This window comes from Meleagris gallopavo, chromosome Z (assembly GCF_000146605.3).
Source record: "Meleagris gallopavo isolate NT-WF06-2002-E0010 breed Aviagen turkey brand Nicholas breeding stock chromosome Z, Turkey_5.1, whole genome shotgun sequence".
NCBI classification, from domain to species: Eukaryota; Metazoa; Chordata; class Aves; order Galliformes; family Phasianidae; genus Meleagris; species Meleagris gallopavo.
The window spans coordinates 11705706-11724149 of NC_015041.2; the positions used below are offsets into that span (position 1 = coordinate 11705706).

The 18444-nt window shown below is 40.7% G+C and overlaps 1 protein-coding gene across 1 annotated transcript; it reads right to left on the bottom strand.

Annotated features, from left to right (window-relative positions):
• Positions 1–7160: 7160 nt before the first annotated feature.
• On the bottom strand, positions 7161–17203 carry C6 (complement C6; the record flags this gene model as incomplete). The annotated part of the gene is made up of 9 exons (XM_010725368.3): positions 7161–7968; positions 9895–10136; positions 11033–11123; positions 11592–11783; positions 12751–12883; positions 13260–13368; positions 14359–14530; positions 16576–16801; positions 17027–17203. Coding segments are annotated over 9 exons (1524 nt in total), but the record flags the coding sequence as incomplete, so codon positions are not given.
• Between the last annotated feature and the right edge of the window lie 1241 nt (positions 17204–18444).

Sequence of the window (18444 nt, forward strand, 5' to 3'; positions counted from 1 at the left end):
CACAGCACTGCACGTCATGTCAGCCAAAAAAAAATGTAACTTTTACAGGAAAACCCACGGCTGTTCTCAACCTGTTACACAGTAAATAACAGCATTGCACAATGAATGTTGATGCAGCAACTCACAGAGGAGTTTCACAGACAAAACAAACAAGTAGCCAGGGATGATAACGAAATAAATTGGGATTTCACATCTATTTATGCAGAAATTACATCCAAGAAAAATAAATACTAGATGATTATCATAAGTCATCTTACGCCACCACATGCTGTACTTTGCATACTTAAGAGAAGTTGAAGGAATACATAAAGCAAAAATTTCCCAATCTCACTGAGAGATCCCACATGGTTGCTGTTAGATTTTGTTTATATTTCAAACCTGGAACATTTCTCTGTCCCTGAACACTGACCCGTTGGACTGTTGTCTGTCCCTAATGCATGACAAAAAGTTTCAAAACAGATATGAGCATTCACCAAGTCTAGGAATTCCTGGGAGAGCTGAGATAGCCCATGTTTATACCAGTAAGTAAAACAGATCAGATGTTTTACAGCCCCAGAGGCAAGGGGCTTGTTTTAATTCACATCCAGCCAGCTAACCTCCTACCACAGGAAGAGTTGTCCTGCTGGAAACAGCCCTCGGTCCCTGTGGGTTATTGCATTGGGCCCAAATGCAGTTCAGGGTAGGACTGGCTAGCACAGACCAAAACCATAGTAAATAATTCAACAGGAAGGATAATCATGCACCCTTTCCTCAGTCCTGTGCTCTAATGATATTTAGTCAGACACAACCAGGATGCTTGACAGAGGACAGAAACATGCTCAGTCATCTGCAGTGTCACAGTGATCCAACTCCGCTGCTTCTGAGGATGTGGGAATAAAGGCACTCCACTCACACAATAACCTGAACTTAGATGAGCAATGAAATCTGAAATGCAACTGCTTAACAAAGTAATAGTTCAGAAATATTTCCAGAAAAATAACCTTTGCTGAGGATCAATTCAGAAGTGCCACTTACAAGATCATTTTTTAATTCTGGAAGGGTCACTACTAATGAATCCAAAGACAAAGGATTAAGCTTTGAAAATATCAGACTAAACCAACCCATTTGAAAGTTAAATCTATCACATTTAGAAGGTGTCATATCTGCAGTATTGTTGTAGAAGGTATCATATCTGCAGTATTGTTTCCTTCAATCCTCACTGTAGATCTTGTCTTTTGAATAGCCCAGTGCATGTCATTTCAAATTACAGGGACCAGGACACAGAAAGTAGAATTACTGGTCGTCTAGGCGTTTTCAGCTAAATCCTGGCAAAAAGGCTTCACTCCCTTCTATTCTGAGACAGACAATAACACAAATATCTCCAGAACTGTCACTGTCAAAAGAGAAAAACATAAAATGAAGAGAAAAAAACCCTCAATCCCCCAACACTGACAAAAGGTGAGTTCACTTCTGCCTCCTAAAATCTAAAGCATACTTGTTGAATCTGGCAGCCTCACTACTCTGTGTCATGGTTCTTTGTCTCTGCCTCTTGCGTAGCCCTTGGATGTGATTTTTTGCAGAAATGTTTTTCCTGGTGCACTGCCCTGATGAACCAATTCCATCATTCTGGTTAATTTTCAGTAATGCAGTCTAGCATTGACTGGCACACATTTGGTTCAGAAATAATGTACCACTGCCTGCAAGTGTGGTTCACATCTAATGAACATTTTAATGAACATTTTATTTTGGACCAGCAGTTAGTTTCAGGGCTTTTTTTTTTTTTTTTCCTTCAACCTAGTGCAGTAATAATCTCAGGGAATGGGAGCACCTCAATTTCCCCTTCTGCTCTTATCCCAAGTCTTCAGCTGTAGTTGTGCAGATACAGTGGGATCCAACTTGTTTTTTTTCAAAATACAGTTATCCCTTAAGTGCAAGTGAAGGCCAGCACGGCTTCACCAGGGGAAGGTCATGCTTAACCAATCTGGTGGCCTTCTATGATGGAGTGACAGCATTGATGGACAAGGGAAAGGCGACCGATGTCATTTCCCTGGACTTGAGCAAGGCCTTCAACATAGTCCCTCACCACATCCTTATCTCCAAATTGGAGGATATGGATTTGATGGGTGGACCATTTGATGGATAAGAAATTGGTTGCAAGGCCACAGACAGGGGTGGTCATCAATGGCTCTATGTCCAGGTGGAGGCTGGTAATGAGTGGCATTCCTCAGGGGTCTGTCTTGGGACCGGTGCTCTTTAACATCTTTATCAATGACATCGATGACGAAATTGAGTGCACTCTCAGCAAGTTTGCTGATGACACTAAGCTGAGTGGTGTGGCTGGCACGGTGGAAGGAAGGGATGCCATTCAGAGGGATCTCTACAGGCTAGAAAGGTGGGCCAGGTGAACCTAATGAGGTTCAACACAGCAAAGTGCAAGGTTTTGCAGTTGGGCCAGAGGAATCCCAGGCATCCATACAGACTGGAAGGAGCAGTCCTTGAGAGCAGCCCTGCAGAGAAGGACCTGGGGGTCTTGATGGATGAAAAGCTTACCGTGAGCCAGCAGTGTGCTCTTGCAGCTCAGAAAGCAAAATGGTATCCTGGGCTCCATCAGAAGAGGGGTGGCCAGCAGGGACAGGGAGGTGATTGTCCCCCTCTACTCTGCTCTTGTGAGGCCCCATCTGGACTACTGTGTCCAGATCTTGAGCCCCCAGTACAAGAAAGACAGAGAGCTGTTGGAGAGGGTCCAGAGGAGATCCACAAAGATAATCAGGGGACTGGAGCACCTCCCCTCCAAAGACAGGCTGAGGGAGCTGGGCTTGTTCAGCCTGGAGAAAAGAAGGCTGCGGAGTGACCTCATTGCAGCCTTTCAATACCTGAAGGGAGCCTACAAACAGGAGAGGAATCAACTCTTTGAAAGGGTAGATAACAGCAGGACATGGGGAAGTGGTTTTTAAGTTGAGGGAGGGAAGATTTAGGTTGGATGTCAGGGGGAAGTTCTTTACAGAGAGAGTGGTGAGTGCTGGAACAGGCTGCTCAGAGAGGTTGTGGATGCCCCGTCCCTGAATGTGTTCAAGGCGAGATTGGATGGGGCCCTGGGAAGCCTGGTCTACTACTAAATGTGGAGGTTGGTGGCCCTGCCTGTAGTGGAACTGTTGGAGCTTGATGATGCTTGAGGTCCCTTCCAACCCTGGCCATTCTGTGATTCTGTGATTCTGTGAAAGACAGCAGTAGAAGGGATGCAACAAACCTTATCCATAGCTGCTCTTGTAGGTGGGGGGCATTAATGGACTCTGATGAGGTCAGTCATTCTCCTAGAGGAAGGTGGCTGGTGGCACATTCAGTCGTTCATGTCTGAACAGACTGTGCCAATGGCACCAATCCACTTACACGTTATGACCTCCATTATCCTGATTGTATTGCATCACAAATGTTAATCGTGAAAATTGGGAAAAAAATCAAATATTTTTAGTAAGTTCATATTTAAATAAATGATTGCTTATTTTGGTGTGCCTTTCATTTTTCTCCAGCTGAACTGATTTCCAGGAACAGTTCCTGTAATTTCTGCTGTTATTTGCAATTACCTCCCTGCGGACTAATGACCTGAAACTATAGCTTGGCTACTTTCCAGTGTCATATCAGAAGAACTTTCTGAGGCACAGATGAACAGTGAGTGGGTTGAGCAAACTGCAATTAATTTGATTTTTTCCCTGAGTAGTTTTTAACACATAAGTCATATTGATCAGGTCTAGAAGACAGCATCTGATGGGACCAATCTGTTTATTAGGGGCCTGAAATTCCTACTTGATGTCCCATTACCAGCAATCACTTGTGTATGATAGCTTTTGTACTTGATTTTTCTGAAAAGTAATATATTATTATGGGCGAAAGGCTCTGCTACCCTGAAGGTTATGGGAGCAACAAATTCTGAGAACAAAATGGGAGTCTCAGTTTTCCTCTCTACAATAATTTCTTGGTTTCCTTAAAGCTCATTTGTGTCCCATTAAAGACTTCTTGACTATTAACTTAGGTCATAACTGGCCTCTAAGCAGAAAAAAGTAAAGGCTTCATCTAAAGCAATGTACTTTTTGGATCAAGACCAAAGCACTTCCTTCTGAAAAGTGTGAGTAAAAATGGCTGTGATCTCCAAGATCAAACACCCAGTGCTGAAAATTAAACATTAGAATATAGATATAAGAAACACACACACACAGTTTTAAAAATAGAAGTATTCATGTTCATAGATATTCGTTAGATATCGATAGCATAAATACATTGCATGTGGCCTAGTCACTTCCATCTCACTTCACATTAAACCTTTGGGGACTAATTCGTCTGGCCTTTTTTCAGAAGTCACGTCCTCCAGGGGGTGGTTACTCCTGTCCCTTGACTAAACTGGCAGCCAAAGATCACAGAATCACAGAATCACAGAAACACCAAGGTTGGAAAAGACCTACCAGATGATCCAGTCCAACAATTCACCTATCACCAATAGTTCTCACCATAGTTCTAAACCATATCCCTCAACAAAAGTCCAAAAGTTCCTTGAACACCTCCAGGGTCGGTGACTCCACCACCTCCCTGGGCAGCCCATTCCAGTGCCTGACCACTCTTTCAGACAAGTAGTATTTCCTAATGTCCAGTCTAAATCTCCCCTGGCGCAGCTTGAAGCTACCTCTTTATCATTCTCTGCAAACACTTCACTTTGTCTACACGTATATTTTACGTATGTGTTAAGTAGTGACTGTCTTATTTTGCACCAACTCTTAAGAGGTACTTAGCTCTACATAACAGTTGAAGTAAAGACAGCATATTTAGTACAAGACATTTTTGCTCACTGAAGGAGAAATAGTAACTGAAATAATTATATAATGGCCCACTGTGAAAAGTTTGCCAGTTACTTCTGAAGCCAGTACCCACCCAATTTTTAACTCCATTGAAGCAAACTCTGAATTGTCCCCTTCTGAAGATACATAAGGGCAAACCTTAAATATATATATTCAGTTATTTTCTTTATTTAGTCAAATTTTACATTACAAAAACCTGGAACAGCATCTGCTAATTGTCCAGCCATCAAATCAAACCTCAGCTGTTGAGCCGTGGTAAGTGTATTCTACATACACTCAACATACAGTGGTAGAGAAGAATTAAATATGGAATGTTGTGTGGAAGTTCTTGCATTGGTGGAAATGCTCATTATATTCATTTTGAGTAATGCCTCTGCTCTGACATTAAGAATGAATAGATGATATTTTTTTCTGTGCAGTAGAGAAGCTGCATTACTGAGGCAGCTGTTCTTGAGAACTGGTAAGCTCCTTGTGACTCTAGTTACCCTGACAGATTCAGTTCAGGTGTTGCTTCATTTTTCCCAATTATAATTTATGACCCAAGGCAGTGATCCATCAAAACTAGATAATGTTACTTGGAGCTTACAGTGGCAAAGAAGGGCGGACATTTCTTGCCACCAGTGTACAGGAAATCTCTATCATTATCTAATATATGTTATCAATGTAGAAGAGAACTTACTCTAAGAAAAATATGAATGTTACAGGAAATATCCAAAAGCTGCAGTCTTCAATGTGAAGATTACAGACCTTATAGCAAAGCATAGCAATGAGTTTTAAGTCATTGCAAGTGCCATCTTCATCCTAATGAAACCAACGGCAGAACGCCCGCTAATTTCAGCAAACTGAAAATTTCCTCTGGATTCAGGTTATGGCTAAATCACCACCTTACTACTGAGTAGCACATGATGTCTCCATTCTGTCATAATGCTAAACTGTAAAACTGAAACTATGGGTGTTGTCCCCATCACCAGGAGAGAACAACACAAGTCTCCATGCGAATGCTTGCTATCAGATTACAGGTGTCAGAGAAATGGGTGCAGTCAGGTATGGTTTCCTTCTGTTTATCAGAAAATAACTTAATCTTGCAATTTGTTATGTTGAAAAGCATTGAGGAAAAAAAAATTCCTCCCATCACAACGAACACTGCCAGACAGTCATGCTGGAATCCGAATCTGATAATGAAAAGCCAGTATTGAGGTTGGAGGGCCAGAAGCAAGAAATCTTCAGTGCTTGTTGAGGGTGAGGAAGGCACACACACCATTCTGAGTGATTACTCTCATACAAAATCTGAACAGCAGTAAGAAATAAGGGTGAAAAACAGAAACCAGGGACAATGAAATTTGCAACACTCCGCCACACCATTGCCAGCATATCAGTATAAACCTTCGGTTGGACAAAAGAAAAACAGAAGTACAAGGGCAAAACTATTTTTTAATTAAAATCATTTTGACTACATTTTAATCAAGAAAATGTAATGTTTTATTGTATTTAGCTGAACAATTCATTGTTTCTTTTCCTTGAGCTCCATCCAGTTGATAGTAACTGCTGTTGATTTATGGAAATAGGCAGCATCCCAAATGTGTGGGTATGTGACCTCTTGGAGGAGAAACAATCATTTCATGTACAGCCCTCACCCTGCTACCACATGATTCTACCCATCCTCTGGCCAGCTGTGACATTTATACATTGGACACGTCATTCACAGATGGACACTTTTTTTGGACGCCTCTCCCCTGCTGTCCCCTGATTTTCATTGTTCATCTCACTGCTAGTGGAGGAAAGAAACTGTCAACTTTCCCCTACTTGGAAGGCAAGTTTCTAATCCTCCAGCTTGTAAAATCCTGAGCCTGAGGATCAAAACCAACAAACAAAACCAGAAAGCAGACTTTTCCTCCCTTCAGTTACACTGAGTAAAAAAACTCATGGTTTTGAAAGCTTCACTGAATCACTATGTATTTGTGATTTTCAGTATTTTGTATTGCTCCCTGAATTTGCATAGTGAGCGCCTATAGGAGTAGACTCCTTTGTAACTCTATGTCAGAAGAAATATGAAACGATATTCCCCTCAATGTAAGAAGGACATGGAGCTGTTGGAGCAGGTCCAGAGGAGGGCCAAGAGCACCCCCTCTAAGAGGACAGGCAGGGAGCCTTGGGGCTCTTCAGCCTGGAGAAGTGAAGGCTCCAAGGAGACCTTATAGTGGCCTTCCAGTACCAGAAGGAGGCCTACAGTAAAGCTGTGGAGGGACTTTTTATAAAGGCAGATAGCAACAGGATGAGGAGAAATGGTTTTAAACTGGGAGAGAGTAGATTTAGACTAGATATTAGGAAGATATTCTTTACTATGATGATGATGAGACACTGGAACAGGTCACCCAGTGAGGTTGTGGATGCTCCTTCCTTGGAAGCATTCAAGACCGGATAGGGCTGTGAGCAAATTGGTCTAGAGGGAGGTGTCCTTGCCTATAGCAAGGGTTTGGAAGTAGTTATTCTTAAAGGTCCCTTCCAAACCAAACCATTCTATGATTAATTCTATGATTCTATGTTGAAATCCAGTCTGCCCAGTGGGCTCTCAGCCAATAAGACAATCAGGGTGCAGACCAGTTACCAGAGAAGAGAGAGACCAACAAATGGCTGAAGAAAGGAAGAATCTTGTCCAACACCAGAGGGACCAGAAGCAGAGCTCTCCTTTCTCTTTTCCTATTTTCTCCCTTCTCTCCCTCTGTCCATGCAGAATTATTGACAACAATAGCAGTCCTCATATTCTTCCATCAAGTGATTTTCAAACTGAAATAAAAATCCCACTACCACTCTTCTTCCATTAAATTAGCTCATTTTTAAAATTATTATTATTATTGCATCCTTTTTGAGTTCATTCGTCCTTTTATAACCAGTTGAGTTTTCCCTATGGTGGTTTACCCCATTGTGGTGGGATGACAGTGGTGGCCACTGGGAGAGCCACTGATTTACCCCAGGCAGCTCCCCTCCTCCAGCACCTCCAGTCTGATGCCAGCACACTTCATGGCTGCCAGCACACAGTGACTGACTGTCTTCCTTCTCCCTGTTGACTCCATTCGGATGCAGTGAAGCTGGCTCTCTTCTCTGGGGCACTGGTAAGGCATTAGGCAGGAGCACTGCGTCTGTGATTCTGGCAATGAATGTGGAATTTTAGCTGCAAATTTTATGACTAAAAATTTGTTATCATTTTATAGTTTGACAATCTTTCAAAGGCAACAGGGAAAAACGCTACTGCAGGTTCACGATACCTTACATTATACCTAAGGTATATGATACCTTGCAGTCCAAAAGCTTAGTGCATGCACTAGGTAGCAGGACATTGGGAAGCAGAGACAGTAGGAGCTCTAAGTATCAGTTTTTGCAGCAACGACTACAGGAGCAGAAATGAAGTATCTAACTATTTTTATCAACTAGTTTACCTTGACCTTTCTTCTAAACAAAAATATATTAAGTTGACTTTCTGTTCGCAACTGGCTTTGCACACAATGTCGCTGTGAAATGGAGTCTTCAGGTCCGTATTGTGCCAGCTCCTATTTCATTACAGCTCCCTTTATGAATGCTAAACTACCTGCTGCTGGCCTGTGGTAAAACTCAGTCCTGCCAGTTATTTCATTACCTATTTCTGATCTAATCAGATTCTGACTCTTTATATTCTTTCCCAGAAATTCCCTGGGCAGGAAACTAAATTCCTGCCTCCTCTTTCTTAAAACAAATGAAAAAACATGCATTTTACTCAGTTTAGCTTCTTTTGCATGGTACTGCTGTATCTTCTGCCTCTATGTTGATGCAATCATGGACACAACTACTAATTAACTTCTATTTCCTAATTGTGCATAGTAATAGGCAAGAATATTTTTGAGGAGCTGGTGAGGAATTTCTTCCAGTTAAAACCTCTTGAGTACCACAATGAAAATTTAATGTCTTTTTCTCCCCATGACTCTTGCTCACTGAACAGGGCTCCTCTGTGGGTCTCTGAGATAAAAACACTGAGATGATGGCACTGAATCCAGACTTAATCCAGTTTCATGGTGGGAACAGAACTAGGCTTCTTAGGGGCTCTGGAATAAATAAGTTAAATGTTTTTTGAAATTATGGTCACCTACAGAGGAGCCCACCCTGCTGTGCCCCGTGAAGGGCACACCTGATCCTGGTCAGTGCTTCAGCCCCACTTGAAGCAATACCTCATGCAGTAGCTTTAAGCCACATCCTTCAAATCCTGTGCTGTATAAATCATCTTGCAAAGCAGAGGTTTTAAGATTGCTTCACACTGCTGTTTCTTTTTTTTTTTTTTTTCCCCCCCGCAAGCAGATGAAGTGTGATTGGATCATATTTGTCTCTGGAAGCAAGCGGGGCAATGAGTGTGGCTGCCACTCAGCCTTCTCCTGGCAGGCGTATGATGTGCATGGAGCAAGCCAATACCTCAAACATTTACAGGAAATCCTACTGCTGTTATCACAGAGTTACAAAGTAAATAGCCAAGTTGCACACCAGTGTTTATAAAATAATCCTCTTAGGGATTGCACCATACAGTTTAGCTAGTTCATTAAAACTCTTAATAAACACAGCTTTCACATAGAGGTATTTGCACATTTTACCATCAAAATGCCATTAAGACTGATGGCCCCTGTCTTGCTAAGTAGTTTTATGATTAGTTTCATAATTTAATTATATGCTATAGAAGGTGTGTCCCAGATTTACTCCTGAAGTACAAGCAGGTGGTTACAGTAGATTTACAGGGAATTGGTGATAACATTTCTGGCTGCGTCTCTGTAATTAAAGATACAAATATTAATTCTCCCCAGACAGTTCCCTTAATCTTCAAATTTCTTTTGTCCCTTACTAATGGACTCCCCTAGGCCACTTTTGCCTAGGGGAGAAGACACATATCTGAGTGTAACACATGTTAGCAGGGACGCAGCACTGACCCCGCTTCCACATTCCTCTGACTGTAACTTGCTGAAGTGGACCACAATGCCTGTAAATCCCATTCTTACACAGTGAAAGAGCTAGCACATTTTAATTTCAGTGCCTGTGGACAGAGATAAAAAAGCCATACCTGGACATTCCTCCCAGTCATAGCAGGTGTCATAGCCACACGGCACTTTCTTCAAGCTTTTTGCAGAGAGCTTTGCCCTTTCAATAGCCCAGTGTAAGCTGGAACTACTGTGGCAAGAGCCAGCATGCAAGAAGTGAAATGACTGCTCTCCAAGGCACTTTTCAGCTGAAAACTGACAGCTGGGCTTCGTCACATGCTGTTCGGAAAGAGCATGGAGCACACAGATGTCTTCTGAGTAGTGGCTGCCCCAAGGAAAGAGAATAATTATTTTAACAGACTGTGATGCAAGTCCATACTTTAAAAACTCCAACAACATAAAATGAAAAACAGCAAATCCATGACAGGCTAGATATCTGTCTAAAGACCTAAGGCTGTCATAGCTATTGCAGCATCTGGTCCTTGAGAAGGCCCTAGTACAGCATAGTGCTGTGAGCTGAGGAAGCTTTGGTCCCAGACACGAGATACAAAGCCAAGGATGTGCTTGGACAAGGAAACAGGAGGTACTGTTATCTCCACAAGGCACAGGGCACTTCCAATGACCCTGTGTTGACCTGGCTCATACTCAAGCCACATTCATCTTTCTCATCTTCAGCCCTACACCACACCTCTACCCTGGCCAGCCATTTACTAAAAATTCTCTGGGATAATCCTCTATTCACTTGAAGGTTCGAAGGTCTGTGCAGGTCGTGTTCTGCTAAGAGACAGTAAGTCCAAGTCTTACATATTTTCTTATGCTCTCAATATTGAAATATATAGTGTACTTTGCACCATGTTCACCTGAAAAAAGTGGATGTCGAGTACAAGTAGTATTGTAAGGAGATTACTATGAAAGTGTAGAAGTTGAAGGGAAAAGGAAGGAAGAAGAGTCAGGAGTCAAGATGTCCAGTAGCAGATGACAATGGCACAAGATTAGAAGGATAGAGTGTGGTGTGCCATAATTAATTTTCATTTCATTTCATGGACTGTAAAGAGTCTATGAAATCTAAAATTTGGATGCAGGGGCATAACAGGTTAATTAGAGACCAGGAATCCTCAGATTGTTGTCTTTTGTTACTCTTTATTTTGTCTTCATAATGGACTCTCCATCTGCCATTGGGGAAACTGTGAATTTTCTTTTGCGAATGGTACTTTAACTTACCCACAGTCCTCTTCTGGATTCATACAAACACACTCAGACCCAACCTGTTTTTGTCCTAGATTGCAAAATCCTCTAATTTTAGTTTGCTCATCTGAAACAAGAGTGAGAGTTCTAGTAACTGGAAACAAAATTAGCAGAAATTACTTAGATTTCTACTGCCAGGGCTAGCTTGTATTTATTTCCGTTTGTCCTGCACCTCTTCATCAGGTGCAATGACTGGTTTTCCACAAGTATGGGTAGGTCTTTGCAAGAATCACTGGAAAAACTTGCATATGAAGTTTCAAAAGAATGAATTCTCCTGCTACATTTTCATGAAGCATTGTTAATACAGCTTTCTCCTCCCCGAGATTACAGTTTCAGTATTGCAATTTCATGATCAAAATGTGCAGAATGTTGCACTCAAAATTCTGATAATGAACATTATTTCAATAATTTAATGAACAGTTGTTATGCATCTGAAAACTAGTAATCCACTTTCTAGCTCTGTCTAGTTGTACTAAAACCATGCTGAGGATAACCAGGACTACAGGAATAGTAATGCACCTGCAGAGTTACTAACCTTTTTCACATGTAATAGACCTCAGAATAGAAGGAAACCAGGACAGGTCTTTTCCACAAGTATATTGTGTTTGACCAGTGACTACAAACCCAGCTCGACAGCTTAGCTTCACAGTTTCACCAATGTTGTAGTGTTGTTTAAATGGGGAAATTTCAACACTGTCAGATGTTGGTGGCCTCAGGCATAATGAGGCTGTATTAAAAAAAGGAAAGAATATAATTCTAGCTGTTTTCATGGTGTAGGGATATTTATAGCAAGACATAATGCTTCAGGTGAAGAGTCGTTAAGGCACATACAATAACACCAAACACTTGATTGACGTTCAAAAATAATATTTGTCATAATTAAGTCTAGATATTTTCAATGCATGTCAATGTTTTTTTAAAAGTAATTTTTGATCAATAACTAAATAACTACAATCCATTGCTAATGCATGCTAGTAAGAGTAATTTAATTTCAGTTTGTTAAAATATGAATGGTATTTACAGAATATTTTATTCTTGCTTTTGTAAATGAAGCTATTGACAAAACAATTAAAGTCAACGGCATTAAAGAACTTGGGAGTATAATAGGACATTTTTTTTATAGAATGAATAGTAAGTCAATAAAATTACACTGAGTTTTAACAAGTTATTGGAAACTCTCCTGTTAGCAAGACCAAGCCAGATCTCATCTATAGCTGTTGAACAGCCTTGTCCATAAGTAGTTTGTGGCATTCATTTCTTGTGGGGATTTTAGAGATATAATTAATTTAACATAAAAAATGGTAGTCAGATTCCTCCAAGAGCACTTTGTTCAGCTTAATCGTCAAACTTAAAGATTATTATTATAAATCTGAGTATAAGAGATGAGTACTTCTCTCAGAGATATTTAAAACTAGAAGAGAGAAAGACCTCATAAAACTGAGTGTTTTCTAAAACATTTAACATTGCAATATTCTTACAAAGCACACAGCAGCAGCACTTTGAAGTTCAAAGAGGAACAATGTAATGACTCAGTAGGTTTTTGCCATGCCTAGTGTGAATGCTTTAAGTACCTTATTAAAATGCTGTCTTTTCAGATATCATTACAGATTCTTTTGTTAAAACCTTTTTATAGTCTATTTTGTGTATTTTTCCATGATTTGTTTTGTTTCTGAGCAAAACTATTTTTTTCTTACGTTGGCATTCAATAGGTTGTTGTGTCCAAGTTTGATCAGGCAAACATCGAAGGAACTGATAGCCACTGAGGACATGACCGCTCACACAGGCAACTTCAGCTTCTTCTCCCACTGCATACTGGTTCTTTTCATTCTGCCAAAATAAAGCCCCCAAAAATAAAAAGACTATAAAAAATCTTGAATGAAAATAGACATTGTCAAATAAATCAGTGCTTAAAGTCCTGCAAAGTGCTTTTTCTTCTCTAAAACAAGAGTCATCCAGTCTCCTACAGAATATTTGTCCAGCTGCACTAAATAAAGCCATGGTTACAAAATATTCAATGACCAGTTTTGGATGAGTTTCACTTTGCCTTTGATTCACTTGCTCATGGATGCTGGTGAACTGGAGTCCCACAGCATGCTATATACAGCAACATTCTCACTAGCACACTTACTAGCTTGGGTATCAATCTAGCAAAGAGACTGTACTAGTATGTTTTCCTTCCGTCTCAATCATTTTTCATGCTCACCCTTATAAACCCATTTTCTGGTGGGTCTGGCCTGGAGCATCCAGTCTCAAGCTCACCAATCACAATATCCACCTCTCTTTTTGCTTCATCATCATTAATACAAGGAGCTCTGAAAAGTAAAAATTGATGGTAAGGATTCATCTTAAGCAGCTGTCAAAAAACAATGGCATAATGTCAAAAGTTTTGGTCAGGTATGCTTGGAGTATTTTCCTCCTCAAAAAAAAAAAAAAAAAAAAAGTGTTAAGAAGGCAGTTTGGTTAGGTTTATGAGTACTAATGTTGTGATACAGTAGGTTTTTGCCATGTCTAGTGTGAACACTTGAAATACCCCCTTAAAATGTTTATATGGTCATAACCCAGTCATTCTTATCAGTCAATGGTTATAGGAGGCTTGTTTCTATCAGTGTGCAGCTGTAAAGCCTAGTCTCTGAGGTAAGTAACAAAGAACCACATGGTCCATTGCTTTTCATCCTCTCTCTCCTATCAGCTCCAAAATCTTCTCTGCTGTCATTACAGCAAGGACAATGAAAATACTGGCTCATCTGTTCCTGCACGTAATTCTCAGCAGAAAAGTTGAACCTGTTCAAAATCATATTGTTAAAGATGCAAGAAACTGAGTCTCTTTTGGGGCTGGAATTATGATTTCAAGATGAAACCATGCAAAACTTGTATATTAGATGTAATCAAAGCAGGAATATGAAAGGCTTGTTAATTTCAGAGGAATTATCTCCAAGGCATTGAGCACAAACTTAAACCTTTAAGAGGATGTTGTACTAAAAAATAAAGAAACTGCCAGCTCCTGTGAGTGTAAGAAGATGACTTCTCCATAGCTCTGGCCAGGAAGCCATAAAAAAGTTTAAGAGATCTACAGACATACTTTAGGATGTAATTAATCAGCCATTTTCTAGGAATGAACAATGAGCAAATCTCAACTTGACGCAAGTTACAAAAATTTTCAAATATTTCCTTTTCTCAGCCCATACCACGTAAGTTCAGAAAGGGGAGCTGTCTGTCATTTCTCCTTGGTCACAAAGCCACTCTGGAGGGCTCTGTAACTCTGCCTTATGACTGAAGAGTCTTTTGATCAACCATCTTCTTACTTGTCCGTGAACACAGAGACATAACAGTCCTCCTCTTCTTCCCGTTCACCCTTGCAAGGTTTTCCACCATTCATTGGGGATGGATTGTTACACTCCCGGGTCCTTCTTCTCTTGAAAGAAGCATCACATGAGCTCCATTCAGACCAGCAACCCCAGCGACCATCTACAGCAACTGCAAGAAATAAAAGAAAGCCCGATTTTTTCGACAAATATCAGATATAGAACTTCTCAGTCAACATATGAGAGAGATGATGGTAAATTTTCAGAGCCATTTTCAGAGGATTTAAAATTGTTACTGTTAACAGAGTAGATTGTGAGGTTTCCCAAAGAGATAGTCAGGCAAATTTCAGATAGCTTCAGGAAAGGCCTTTCTTTCCAGTTTTGTTTGCAAGTCACATTTAAATCCAGAAGCAGTATATATTCTACTTCACACACAGATGTTTGCATTTTCATGGTATTGACAACCTTCTCAGATAACTCATGAAAGGATAAGCTATCAAATAAAATATGAACTCTAAAACTAAGTCTAAACACCAAATCTACTTCCCACACAAACTGAATTAAAATATCACTGTCTTTTCTCACCCACCAGGCTATTTGCCTATGCCACCACAAAGCATTGTATAAGAATTATTATTTACACACCATTTCTGTTCTTCATGAGGTACATTATCCACATCCATATCTTTATTTGCATATCTTATATTGTTTCTTTTTGAAGCACATAGTTGTTGAGATATTTTTTCTTTTAGCAAAACCAACATAATAATACACTATGTCTCTTCTATTTTCTACATGAATGCCAAATTCTTTTGAAAAAACTTCTTTTGTGTCAAATTATTCTTAATTTTTTTTCAGAATTATGACTTTGTTCCCTATCCTTAAGACATTTCAAATAGATTTTTCCTTCTACACTATAATTAACAACTCTTATATCCATTAGATATTTTATCTTAAGCAAAATAGGCCATAGGGAAACTAAGGAATGGATTTCTTAGTTTTTGCATCAATTATCTTTGGTCCTAATTTCGTCCTTTTTGCTAAACAACTTATTTCATACTATCTCATTAATGTAGCTTAGGGATTTTTTTTACCATGTCTTTTAATTTCTTTTAAATGCTATGCTTATCTGTATTATTTTCTATTAGTAGTTGCCCCTTTATTTTAATACCTTCTGATCACCACAGTGGGGTAGGAAGTTGCATGAATTTTGGAAGGGAAGATTACGTCATATTTATCTATGACTAAATTGACAGGATTTTTAGGTAAAAGTTATGATGCGAATTTATAATATCACAAGGTTTTGTTTTGTTTTCTTTTTTTAAAAAAATAATTGGTAAGAATGTAAAAGTTTAACACATTGAGGACCTGGCCCAGAGTTCAGCTTTGAACAGCCCTTCCCCACATGGCTGATGCTTCTCTGGCCAAGACTTCCTGAGGTCTTAGTGGGAAAGCATACAATCTACTGCTTATCCTAATATCTTGATAAATCCCAGCTATCTTGTGTTTAGTTGTCCAACAGATAACATTCTTGCAGAAATAAATTTTCCTGCCTAGGGAGTCTGAGCACTTTGAAAGATGTCTGAAAAAAACAGCCCAGCGAGGGGCAGGACAGGCTGTATCTGGACTAAATCTTCAATATTTCTGCAGTGGCCACAGCCCAGTTAGCAAGAGCTTTTCAGTTGTTCTTAAGGTAGGACTAAATACCACTGTGCTGAAAATTACTTTTTGATAGACACTGGAAAGAAGAGTGGAAGGCCAGGTTGGACGTGGCTCTGAGCAGTCTGGTCTAGTGCTTGGTGACCCTGCTCACAGCAGGTAGGTTGAAACTCGATGACCATCGTTTTCAACCCAGGCCATTCTATGGTTCTATGATTCTATGAGCTGCATGAAACATGTATATATTACATTTATTAATTTATGCATAAAGTGATACATTTCTTGTGCTAATAAATGCATTTTTATATAAAATAAAAATATTTATGTTTATACACTCATAAATGAATTTATAAAATCATTCATTTTTTTATTTTTCACAGAAATTGCAGAGTTTTGTTCTCTAGAAAATACAGCAAATTTGATTTTCAAACAGTCTAAGAAGGGAACGATTACCTTCTCAGTTCTCCTGTATCACAGGAATTCCTGACCACAGCCTACTATGGGCTTTATAACAGGAGAACCCCATTTACACCATGGCAGTATCCGTATCACACTCACCTGACTCATAACCTGGAGCTCGGATCTCACAGTTTGTACCGTAGGTGCCAGCCTGGCACAAGCAGAGGCACTCTGTCCCAGAAAGCACAGGCCTGCCATTGTTGGGGCACGGGGCACACTGACATGGGTCAAACCTGCCTGCATATTCCTCCAAAGCCCTTCTGAGGTTGCGTCGCCTGGTCACGGCACAAGGCATGTTCTTCACCAGATCCACAATGGACGACACCTGGAAAACAGCCATTCAGTTAGCACTTACCTTCGGTTTAACTGTGTGCCATACTTTGCAGTGTAGATCCAACCAGGAAAGGCACGTAATTTTCTTTATATCTTTCCCAGATGTGTGTGCACACGTAATTCACCTCACATTCAACATCATCTGGATTTAAAGGGCAGGAATGCATAGCTGCTAGCTGTTGGGCATTAATCAATATTTTTCTTAACCTTCTCTTACCTCAAAGTCAATTACCACAGGATTGTCCTTGGTCGATTCCAGCCAGTTTGTAAAGATTGTGTTCCCCGGAAAAGCCCCCTTTTTCTCCCAGGCCAGAGCAGCAGCGTACTCTGATCTGCCACCTTTGACTAGTGAGACTGACCGTTCTGCTGACTCCAATATGGAACCTGAAGGGATTTCAGAACATCAGACAAAGGCCTTCAAAGACAACAATAGCATCATAAGGGAAACTTATGAGGAGGATAGAAAAAAATATACTAAGATATTGTAAAGTTACCCTTGGAAGAAATGAGTGTAAGCTCAGAAAAAAATAATTCCTATTCTGCTTAGTGATGTATCAATTTCCTAAAGAAGGCTGTGTGAGGCTGCTGCCATGGAGATATTCTCAACTACACAAGAGACTTGTGAAATTGTATGGGATACAGCAGGCTTCTCTAGAAGAAGAATGCACTGCAAGGCAGGATCTTTGGTCCCGGTTATAAATGCCTGTTGAGCTGGACTTGATCACAGAATGAGTGCAAAAGCAGTGGAGCTGAGGGTATATCTATTTTTAGTGATGCAGAACCCTTAACATTCTTTCAGAAATTGTGCCAACCTTCTGTGGTTTGAGATGCATTGGTGGGGGCTTCCTGATGTCTGTTCAAGATGAGGAAGATGGGAGGGGAATATCAGGGTACATTACATTGCCCAAATCTCTCAGCAGCTCTGAGCAACCTCTAAAGAAGATCAGGAAATCACAGGTTTCCCACTTCAGCAAGCCTGGCTCTAGCCGTGCTTGTCAGACCTATGACTACCAGAAAGAGCCAATGACTCTGGATCTCAAGTTACAGCACTCAAGAGCAGAGGATGAGAGTTCCTCTATCACAGTTTCGCAAGCAGGAGGATGTTTTTGATGCTTGCTTCAGTGAAACAGTGAAACATTTTCAACCCCAGGCAACACAAGGAGTTGTTCCCCAGGGGTTGCTACTGGGGCTTGTCCTGTTCAATGTCTTTATTTGTGACCGAAGTGGTATGGTTGATGCGGTGGAAGGAAGGGATGCCATTCAGAGGGACCTCAACAGGCTTGAAAGGTGGGCCAGGTGAACCTAAGATTCAACACAGCAAAGTGCAAGGTTTTGCAGTTGGGCCAGAGGAATCCCAGGCATCCATACAGACTGGAAGGAGCAGTCCTTGAGAGCAGCCCTGCAGAGAAGGACCTGGGGGTCTTGATGGATGAAAAGCTTACCGTGAGCCAGCAGTGTGCTCTTGCAGCTCAGAAAGCAAATGGTATCCTGGGCTCCATCAGAAGAGGGGTGGCCAGCAGGGACAGGGAGGTGATTGTCCCCCTCTACTCTGCTCTTGTGAGGCCCCACTCTGGACTACTGTGTCCAGATCTTGAGCCCCCACGTACAAGAAAGACAGAGAGCTGTTGGAGAGGG